The following is an 11,251-nucleotide window of genomic DNA, read 5'->3' on the forward strand; positions in this document are numbered from 1 at the left end:
GGGGCCCGGAGCAGTGGGGAGGGGGGGGGGAAAAGAGATGTTCCCTTGCAGCCTTGCGAGTTAGAAATCACAAAAATCTACATGGGCGTGATCGGTTTACTGAGTCAGTCTGCGATCTGGCAGGGTAGGGTTGCGTATATTTTTTTTCCAAGAAGTTTAATCTAGGTTTCTCTAAGCCAGTGTTTCTCAACCTTGACCATTTTAAGGCATGTGGACTTCAACTCCCAGAATTCCACAGCCAGCAACGCTGGCTGTGGAATTCTGGGAGTTGAAGTCCACGTGCCTTAAAATGGTCAAGGTTGAGAAACACTGCAACTTGGTGCCTACCAGATAAGTTGAGATGTGGCTTATTTGGGAGGCCATCAGTTGGAGAGTATTCCTGTTCGATACGCAGAAGACATTATACTAGGTCAGTGGTGGCGAACCTATGGCACGGGTGCCAGAGGCGGCACTCAGAGCCCTCTCTGTGGGCACCCGCGTCGTCGCCCCAGTCCTAGACCTTCAGCTGGGTTTTATAAAACCTTTTCACTTTAGGCCTCCGCCACCATGTGCAAAAAAAAAAAAAAGGTTCAATCAGTCAATTTCAACTTCTCACAGGAAAAAAAAAAGTTCTTGCAAAGTTGGAATTGATTGATTGAACTTTTTAGTTCCACCCAGTCTGCTGTTATCATCGCAGCCATGCCCACCCAATTGGCCACACCCAGCCAATGGGCCACACCCACCCGGCACTCAACGATGCGTAAGTGGGTTTTGGGTTGCAATTTGGGCACTCAGTCTCTAAAAGGTTTGCCATCACTGTACTAGGTCTTGGGAAGTCACACCTGTCACATCTGTTTAACTTTTTTAAAAAATTAGACTAAAAATATGGAGGTACTTAACGCTTAAATCCGCGATCTTTTGCGTGGCTTGTAGTTAACGTTCTTTTGCTAATATAAAAAGGCATTTGGTTTCTTCTGGATTGAGTTACAGTAGTGTGGGGAGAGGTTACAAGAGGAAATTTACATGCCGTAGGTTATCACATTCCGAAAAGACAAAGCTCAGATCTTTGTAGTGTTTTTCTAGGACCTAAAGGCTCCCTCTTCTTAAGGTAGAGGCTACATTTGCAATCCTTTGCTTGTAGTCTGACATTGGAATGGACATTGCTGTTTTAATTTCAGAAATACTTTGCTCTTGTTGCATTCAGTTGAGTCCTAATTATTAATACAATTATGGTGTACATCAAAGTAACTACAGTTAGATTACTAAAACAACAACTTTTTCCATACTTGCATTTTATTAAACTTTGTGATCTTTCAAATTATTGAACACAGATTATTAAAACAAAAACTTTTTCCATACTTGCATTTTATTAAACTTTGTGCTCTTTCAAATTATTGAATTGGATAATTTGGGATGGAAAGAATTAAATTTTGAACAGTGTAGTTTGAACAGGTTGTTAACATTTGAGACACTTGCTTTGTATACTAGGCTACTCCATCCTGTCTGCTGGGGACAGGACAACAAATGTCCAGGGTATTGAATAAGGGAAGGTTGATCTAGTGTTGGCTGTCACAAGCAAATCCCATGTGTATAGTACGTCTATCTTAGCTGAGTAAATAAGAGTGTAAGTCTGACTTTACAATAGTCTTTCTTCCTGCCTTCTGAGAAAACCATTAAAAAATTGCCCAATCAAGCATATAAGAATTTAACAGAGTCTTAAAGGATGTTGTGTGAAAATTGTATTTTGGCAGGGCTTGCTCATTTCATATACATATTACCATGCTCAATCTAATTTAACAAGATTCAAGAGCTAAAAATATTTTTTCTGACAAATTCTATTGATTATAGTCGTGTGCAGTAACAAGGAAGCACCACTATTTTAGTATTTACTAGAAATTCCATTTAAATTTAACAGTTATCTTTATATTTCTTTTTTCTGAATTGTTATATATTGATTATTCTTAGTGATCAGTCAAGATGACAAACACAAAAGGAAAGAGGAGAGGGACCCGTTACATGTTCTCAAGACCCTTTCGCAAACATGGTAAGTAATATTTATTGAGCCAGTTAAATTTAATAAAATGATGGAAATAAAAATGTTGGTTGAATCCCTGCCAGTGTGGATTATATAACCTGCATTATAGTTAAAGGAATATCAATATCACATAATTTAAAGTTCACCATTAAGTTTGTCTAATGCCTACTGTTGATCATTATTGGGGGAAAGATTCTTTAATTCTATTTTTAATCTTTAATAAGGGATTGGGGTATTAAAATGCATGAAATTAATTAAATATAAGTAATTGTTACATTTTTTAAAAAAACAGGTGTTGTCCCTCTTGCTACCTACATGCGAATCTATAAGAAGGGTGATATTGTTGATATTAAGGTATGTTTCTTTAAAAATTACTTTCCTGAAACTAAAATTAGGCTACAGAGCTCTTATTACTTTATTAAAATAAAAGTGTAAAACACCATAATATAAAAGGGTAAACAGTTGTCTTGAAATTATATTGCTGAACTTTGTGCATGCTTGTTGTATCTTTAATATTTAATTTGTTGTATTAATGTTTGTCTTATTTAATAAAAATATAAAAAGATGCAATTTTTAAAAGTAAAAATTATGTGGTAAGTGCAGTACTTCACTTAAGATTGGATATAGTTTTGGTTCTTGAAAAACACTAGTGATATTTTTTCCTAATGTGTAAGTTTAATCAAATGGTCTGTGTTAAACTTTTGCTGAATTCTTTGTGCAAAGCCTAATTTGAGTGTCTGATTTTGTAATGTTACATTACATTATTTTAATGCTCTGGTGCTTGATGATGACTCTCTCCTATGATTGCTTTGTAATAACTAAAGCAAACTGAGCAAAACATTTCACCGGCACTGAAAGCAAACCAGAGACATTATCTAGCTCTCCATGAAACATAGGCCTTCAGATAAAGTAATAAAATTATGATAGGGGTTTATGCGGGTTTATAATGTAATAAAGATTTGATATAGCGATTAGTAAGCTATGTATGATTCATTGGGCTCATAATGGGCCCATACCATTCACAATTTGGTGGCTGTTCAATAAAATTACTGGAAGATTGGGGTTCAGTGAAAACGGAAAATAGTAGCTGAGTAGGTTACCTAGACAGTAAGTTTGTTCTGGTTTGACTAGAAAAGCTTATACTGTGGGGGCAGAGCAGCAATTATATTCATGAATTTAAGAACATAGGCATTCAATTGTAAATAATTCATTGATGTCCTTTCCTAAGATATTTTCAGTAAACATTCCCAGGCATTTTTATTTATAACTATTCATGGTGTAACTTTCTGTACTAACAGGGCACAGGGACAGTTCAAAAAGGCATGCCCCACAAATGTTACCATGGCAAGACTGGAAGAGTATATAACATTACTCAGCATGCTGTGGGCATTATTGTGAACAAGAAGGTTAAGTAAGTGCATTCCTTGTTTTTGACTTTATTCCTCATTACTGAATATTATTATGTTAAAATGTGTCTGTTTCCCCCTTCACTTTACCAATTAGACATTTCTTGTCTTAATTGGTCATTCAGAGGGGGTTACAGCAATTATCCTTTTAAAACCCAGCCAGATTATATTTAATTGGCTTGGATCCTGTCAGAGGAAACAGACGCTGAATCTCTTCTGCAACAAAATATAGTTTGGGAATGTCAAGACAATAGAACCATGCTGACTTGTTCTTACTGATCTAGTTTTATTTATTTTATTTGATTTGATTTATATCCCGCCCTTCTCCCAACGGGACTCAGGGCGGCTTTGGTTATTAAAAAAGAAAAAATACTAAAACTCTGACTGTGCCCATATCTTTTTTCTCCTAGAGGCAAGATCCTTGCTAAGAGAATCAATGTGCGCATTGAACACATTAAGCATTCCAAGAGCAGAGACAGTTTTTTGCAGCGTGTGAAGGAAAATGAAAGAAAGAAAAAGGAAGCAAAAGAAAAGGGCACTTGGTTTGAGTTAAAACGCCAGGTAACACTGAGAATATGTCTTAAGTAGTCGGTACTAAAGCAAATCTAAGTTCCTTTGAGAAACACCTGGTATGTAACTAGGCAAAAATATTGAGAGTTGTTTAAATTTGTAACAAGACCAAAAAGTTATATTATCTGATATATGTATGTGTGTGTGTGTGTGTATGTATATGTGTATATATATGTATATGTGTGTGTGTGTGTGTGTGTATCCCTGTTGGAAAATACAGTCATTAGTCAGATATAACCAGACCTGATGTTTAAATAAATTCCATGGTTGTTAAGCTAATATCACAGTTGTTAAGCAAATCAGTTTTCCCCAATGGGCATTTTTTTGCTAGAAACCAGCAAAAATGTTGCAATTTGTGGTAGGTGACTATGGGATGCTGTAAATGGATGTAATTATGAACCAGTTATCAACTGTCCAAAGTGCTGTTGTGACCGGAATGTGTGTGCCATCATCACTTCAAAAGCAGATCATAAGTAGCTCTGGCGAGGATTTTGTTGTAGCTTGGAATGGTCATTAAGTGTCTGGTCGTAAGTTGGGAACTACCTGTAAATAAAATATTCTGTGTTTAGTTTATATAGTATTTAGTGTTTAAATGTTACTGTTACTGCAATTTAATCTATTGTCTACTGTCATAACAAGCTAAATCTGAAAAAGATCAAAGGAAGCATGAAGAGTAAAAAAAATTGATTTTAGAGTTGTCAGTCACCTTATTAAAAGAATTAGCTTAATTTGACTAGCTTAAAAAGACTATTTGTTTATCTTTGCTCTTAAGACACATTCCTAATTTTGAGGAAAGACAAGTGACCTAATTATTAAGTGCTCTGTAAAAAAGCTTTTTTGGTACATTTCGCACTATTGTAACTCACACTTCTTTTGTATTCTTGTTTACAGCCTGCACCTCCAAGAGAAGCTCACTTTGTTAGAACTAATGGCAAAGAGCCAGAGTTGCTGGAACCAATTCCTTATGAATTCATGGCATAGTGTGTATGAACAAAATAAAATACCTTGAAAAGGACTGAAGTACTTGTTTGCATATTCAAAATTATTATTTCTGAATTGAAAGTTCTGTATTCCTATTTATGTTATAATTCAGCATACAATTAATTATGGGCAGAAACTATCACCTAAGAGACAGCTATTTTTCTGTGAACCATGAATTACTCGTATGTTAATACCCTGCAGTTAGTTTTTATAAATAAACAGGAATATTCTTACAATTAATCCCCAGTGCCTTCTGAATTAAAAATACTCTAAAGAAAGAAAATACTGGAATTATAAATCCAAAGAATGTGAAGTTTATTAAAAAAAAATGCTGTTTCTGTTTAAATTAGCATATTGACAAGTAGCATATTTCTCAAATTCTTTTCTTGGTTTGCTAATAAGATACTCTCCACTCTTAATGATTTGGCACTATGACTTTCTGTTGTTTCCACAAACTACTAAAAATATCTCCCCTCTCTCTTCCTTATTCAACCAATGTCGGGGAGTCCTAGTAGTATGGATTAGGCTTCTATGTTGACCCTGAAATTCAAATCACAAGTGTTAGTAAAAATCTGACTTGAGAACTACTAAATGGAAGATTGTCCACTTGTATTCTGTACTCAAAAAACATGAAAAACTGATGAACATGAAAAACTCACAAATAGCTCTATGTGTTTTTTTAAGTCTTTAACACAATGGAATGAGACTGACAGGTAGAAACAAACCCTGAGAAAATGAATACATTTTCTAATTTAAGAAAAAATGTGGATAAGATATATGTGTTATTATAAGTTAGCAACTGTGAGAAAGTGTTAACTAATCAAAGAACAGATCACGTACATCTATTATGCTTGGTATCAAATGTGACAGCATTGATTGATAGGCCATCTGGAGACAAGATTCCTCTCCTTTGTAGTAACATTCAGACAAACTAAGCCAAGCCAAAAGTGGCAGCATGTATTAACTTACCTCAAAGTTAACTGAGGTTAGTACTTTAATGGGAGATTCCCAGGAAATGTTAGGGTGGGGACTAGAATACAAAGCCAAAAAAAAATATTCCAGAAGAAAGCAGTAGCAAACCAACTCCATTACAGCTGTCATAAGACAGGCATTTTCATAAAGTTGAGCTCAGTTGGAATCTACCTTTAAGTAGAGTTAAACTGCATATGTTTGGCCTGATTCATGCTTCATATAATGTGTGAACCTGCTGATTATGCCTTAGTGATGTGTATATAAACCAAGTATTTCGACTGATTTCTGTACGTAAGGCAAATCGTCTTCACACAAATTTCAACTTTTTTTTCTATTGCAAGAGATGAAAGGTTTCTGATCTTGACATTGTTTGAAATCAGGCAAGCTTCATACTACTACAATGTTTGATTTCCATAAATAATTAAAAGTGCTGGTGTTTGTGCTTTGTGCCTTTAAATGGTGGTATTTTAATGGACATTACAAATTACTGCTTGACAGAATGAGTTTTGAAACAGGCTTTAGACTTTGAGGGTTTGCTTAGTTGATTTTGGTTTTTTGAGCAGTTAAGAAGAGCATGTCAGAACAGTATAGAAATTATATAATCCCACAATATTTTAAACATTTAAATGCAATGGAAAGGGTGGGAGAGAGAGTGCTTTTTATCCTTCTCATTTCCTTCCTCAAATATGTATTTAGACAATATATGCATCATAGTTGTGTCAAGAAATAAAAAATGAAAGGTTTGGACAGTTGCAAGAAAACGTAACATTTTATATTTTAGTCAGTGGGCAACCAAGTCACAAAAAATGAAATTTTAAGAGTGATGGTAAATGTTCATGATACGGTTGTGCATAATGCTTTACCTTACAAGTAGTCCTTGACTTACAACTGGTTGCTTAGCAACCATTCGAAAATACAACACCTTGATTTGAAGTTCTGACGTGCACGCACACACGTCACATGACCACTTTTGGGGCACTTAGTGACTATCTGCCCACAATTCACTGCTGTTTGTAGTGCCCTATGCTCACATGATGGAAACCAATGTTTACTTCACATTTCTAACAAAAACCACCGCATAGCAAACAATGGGCTTGCTTAATGACCATGGCATTTGCTTAATAAATGCCACAAAAACTGTTGTAAAATCTGGGTCTGCTTTTTGATTGTCATTACTTATAAATCAGTATTATGGGCTTAATTACAGTCATAAGTTGAAGACTATTCATGGTTTATGGAGTATGCCATGATTCATTGGGTTTTATTCAATACTAAGTCATAAACTGGTTCATAAATCACAATGATTGGATTCACCAAAAATTTTAAGCCTCAATCCAGTAAACTAATTGTGCATTTCCTATATTGTGTGAATCAGGACACTGCCATTCTTATCCTTAACCAAGATGACAGAGGCCTGTATTTGGTTCGGTTCATTTAAGATGAACTCTGTTTCAGTTAGAACTGTTTTTAAGATTTATCTTTGATGCACACCTTAATTTATATATATGGACTCGTAAAGAGTTTCTGTCCATTGTTGCCAAGTGGTAACAAAACAACCACTGCATTGAGTTATGGCTAGTTATGGTTGAATTGTTCATTCTAGAGCCACAGATCTTTTAAGATATCGTTACACCTTTCCCAACAACAGCATTTTTTTTTAGAAATGCTGATCTGGTTGGAATTGGAATATTAGAGATGGATCCAAAAGTTGCTTGATGACGTCCTTTTCCCCAACTGCTAAAATCCATATAGAAATTAGTCCCTATTGGCATGAATCATTAGAGAAAATTGGAGAGTGGGGAATGGTAACTGCAAAGAAGCTGTAAAGGAGGCTTGCAGGAGAGCTTAATTTGTAATATTAGTCACTGAACTTTAGATGTCATGTTTTGTAATGTTGAGAGTGTATATTGTCACCTGTAGGCTTTTGTCTCTGAATCTCTCTTTTGTACTCTTCACTGAACTTCATGTTTTCAGGTCTTTTTTTTAATGTTTCTGAATCTTCCCAGGCCCCTCCTTATTTGTTCCTATTGTATATTTCATCTCATTTTGTATCAGTTTTTCCTCTCACCCCCACACCTGTCACTTAACCTTCCTTTCTGAGCTTGAGTCATTGTTCTTTCTCACACAACAGACAGCTAATTTTGTTAGTTCGAAACAGCAGTAAGAGAAAAGGTTGCTTTTCCTGAGCTATGCATGTTTCAAGACTACCTACCTACAAAGGCAGCTGTTGAGATCAAGGAGGGCAGGCTCAGCCAAAGGCATTTGTGAAAGGGAAGCGCTTTTCTTGGGGAACAACAAGATTTTAGATTCTAAACTTAATATTTATTAAGTTTGAACAATTGGCTTCCTCCTTGGATGCATCATTTGGTGACTGTTACAGCAGCATTAACTGGGCGTTTCCAATGCTAGTGTGATACATATCTGGTCTATGCAAAGGTTGTGTTCATATAGCACACTCTGCTTGTTTAACCACAGTTCACTAAATAAGCCATGCCTTGGTAAGGCCACACTTGGAATACTGCATCCAGTTTTGGTCACCACGAAATAAAAAAGATGCTGAGACTCTATAAAGAGTTCAGAGAAGAGCAACAAAGATGATTAGGGGACTGGAGGCTAAAACATAAGGAAAGGCTGCTGGAATTGGGTATGTCTAGTTTAATGAAGAGAAGGACGAGGGGGGACATGATAGCAGTGTTCCAATATCTCNAGAAACTTCCTGACAGTTAGAACAATTAACCAGTGGAACAACCTGCCTCCAGAAGCGGTGAATGCTCCAACACTGGAGGTTTTTAAGAAGAGACTGGACAGCCATTTGTCCGAAATGGTATAGGGTTTCCTGCCTGAGCAGGGGGTTGGACTAGATGACCTCCAAGGTCCCTTCCAACTTTACTATTATTATTATTATTTACTGAACCTACTGAGCATAATATACACTAACAACACCTAAACAAACCAAATCATAGCTTATCTGATGCATCCTCCTATGCTGATGTTTTAAGTCGTGTATTTCTGTACCTGGAAATTTCCTGGTATAAAATATTCCAAAATAGTTATTTGACTTTAATCTTTGGTAACAACTATGTTGAATCTGCTGAGAGAGGCAAGTGGATGCTGACTATAAATTGAAAAAAAAGATGATAATACCCATCTGTAGACTCCATACTGGTTGTATTCAGTGTTATTGATGGGTGTGAGGATACCTTGACTATGGATTTTACAATTCTTTTTTATATTTTTATTCTTAAATTGTTTTTGAATTGTTTTGCTGTTTTAGAGCCATCCAGGGTGTCATATTTGAAGGGGCAGCTACAATAATTGATATGATGTAATAAATACTATGAAAACTATATTTAAATCAGTTTGTAGTATATGCCAGGGAAACTACATGGCTCTGATTTTTCTGCCATGGTACAGGGTTTTGAGTCCGTATTCTGTGATTGGACAATTAAAATGCATTTTGGAATGCTGATCAAAATTCTTTTTTATTGTAAAAAAGTTGGCTGGGGGAGGGTTGAGGCATTAAAACCTGTTCCCTCTACAACAGGGGTCTTCAAACTTGGCCCTTTTATGACTTGTCGACTTCAACTCCCAGAATTCCTCAGCCAAGCACGCTGGCTGAGGAATTCTGGGAGTTGAAGTCCACAAGTCATTAAAGGGCCAAGTTTGAAGACCCCTGCTCTACAATATGGTTGTTTCTCTCCTGGATACTGACGTTAGAGTATTGATACCACTGCTAGGAGCATTAGCAAAATAGTAATGTAATTCTGATCAACCATAAAAAGTAGATTGCATAGAGAGCAACTAATGGCTTTGTATAAGTTTTGTTCATGTTAGTTGAAGGCTTTCCCCCCTACAGATTATGTATTAATGAGTTAGTTTTTATATGGTATACAGTACATAGTCCTCTCCTATATATACTTACATAACCTGGGAAAATTAGTAAATGTTGACTTCTAGTTAGTTTCCATGGTCAACCTTAAGTATTTTATTGACTTTCAGTCTGATAAAAGAGAATGTGCTTTTGAAATACTTTTCAAAGGTTTTACTGAAATAACTCATGTGGAAATGTGGCGTTCTTGTATTAATTACACTATATCCTGGGTTACAAGGTACTCCATTACCACTTGTTTGGGCAGAAATATGCAGCCTCTGAATTTCCATACTTCAATTAAATCCCAAGAGAAAACACTATAAGAGAATACATCTCATTAGTTATTTCACAGCTTAGGAACTGTGGGCAACTAACAATCCTCAGGATAATGGATATACAGTATAGTAATGAATAATACCCCATGTTACTTCAAAAATAAGTTTAATTAGGAAAAAAATCATTAAATGAAATTCATATTCTGAAACACAGAGAATGAAGTAGAAAAACAGCTACCATTTTTTTAGGGGAAGAGGTTTTTTTTAGAAATTGTAATGTGAATTTTAGCATCACATGAGCTTTGCTTTGTTATCAGTAAGGCAAAAAATATAATACCCAAATAGGAAACAAAAGCCTTTGTTAAGGTAATCAATCATGATAGACAGGCATAAACGTGGCCTCTCTGTATCATGGGCCAGTGTTTCTCAACAACTTTAAGATGTGTGGACTTCAACTCCCAGAATTCTGAGAGTTAAAATCCACACATCTTAAAGTTGTTAAGGTTGAGAAACACTGTTATGGGCTACTATTATTTCTTTGTCCAGCCAGAAAATGTTCTGTACCCATTTTATTAAAATATCAAACTAACAAAATGGAACAATGAAACAGTATTAAAAACCATAACTTGCAATAGATTCCTTGCCGGCTCTGCTTTGGGGACAGAAACACTGAACTATGAGTGACTGAGCAGTTAAAAGCATGAACCCAGTAAGAACCCCCAAATTCTAGGTTTAGGAACACAGTAATTGGTCTGAAAGTGGCAGAAAGACAAGGAGACCAAAGGAAATAGAGTAGGATAGTACATGAGCACGAAAACTTGACATGATGGGAACTCAAATATTTTAACTGTTCTCATATTCTGTGCCAGATGAACAACCCTACAACTAGATGTCCATAAAATGCTGGATGTACAGTAACTTTTATCGGCAATCATACTTTGCAAAATGTGGCTCCTGGGCTAAAAAAGGTTGTTATACTTCTGATTTAGTCCAATGAAAATTGAGCATGCTCAGTGGCCATGCTGTGGATATAATTTACTTGGACTTCAGTAAGGCATTTGATAAAGTAGACCACAACCTACTACTTGATAAGACAGAAAAATATGGGTTAGACAGCATCACCACCAGATGGATTCATAACTGGCTAACCAACCACACTCAA

The 11,251-nt window shown here is 35.8% G+C and overlaps 1 protein-coding gene and 2 non-coding genes across 3 annotated transcripts in view; all 3 read left to right on the forward strand.

The window, feature by feature from the left end:
- Positions 1 to 5,211, forward strand: part of RPL21 (ribosomal protein L21) — a 6,059-nt gene extending 848 nt beyond the window's left edge. Inside the window, exons 2-6 of the mRNA XM_015826218.2 lie at positions 1,945 to 2,023; positions 2,307 to 2,368; positions 3,313 to 3,425; positions 3,831 to 3,981; positions 4,882 to 5,211. Of these exons, the coding sequence (XP_015681704.1) occupies positions 1,957 to 2,023; positions 2,307 to 2,368; positions 3,313 to 3,425; positions 3,831 to 3,981; positions 4,882 to 4,971 (483 nt within the window). The 5' untranslated portion in view covers positions 1,945 to 1,956 and the 3' untranslated portion in view covers positions 4,972 to 5,211. The remainder of the gene's footprint in view (positions 1 to 1,944; positions 2,024 to 2,306; positions 2,369 to 3,312; positions 3,426 to 3,830; positions 3,982 to 4,881) is intronic.
- LOC114923343 lies at positions 2,793 to 2,874 on the forward strand. Its single transcript, XR_003810608.1, has one exon. It is a non-coding gene; the product is annotated as a small nucleolar RNA SNORD102 (small nucleolar RNA).
- LOC114923344 lies at positions 3,492 to 3,624 on the forward strand. The gene has a single exon (XR_003810609.1). It is a non-coding gene; the product is annotated as a small nucleolar RNA SNORA27 (small nucleolar RNA).
- Positions 5,212 to 11,251: the final 6,040 nt, after the last annotated feature.

The sequence above is a fragment of the Protobothrops mucrosquamatus genome, unplaced genomic scaffold, assembly GCF_001527695.2.
Source record: "Protobothrops mucrosquamatus isolate PMUCROS unplaced genomic scaffold, P.Mucros_1.0 scaffold3009, whole genome shotgun sequence".
NCBI classification, from domain to species: Eukaryota; Metazoa; Chordata; class Lepidosauria; order Squamata; family Viperidae; genus Protobothrops; species Protobothrops mucrosquamatus.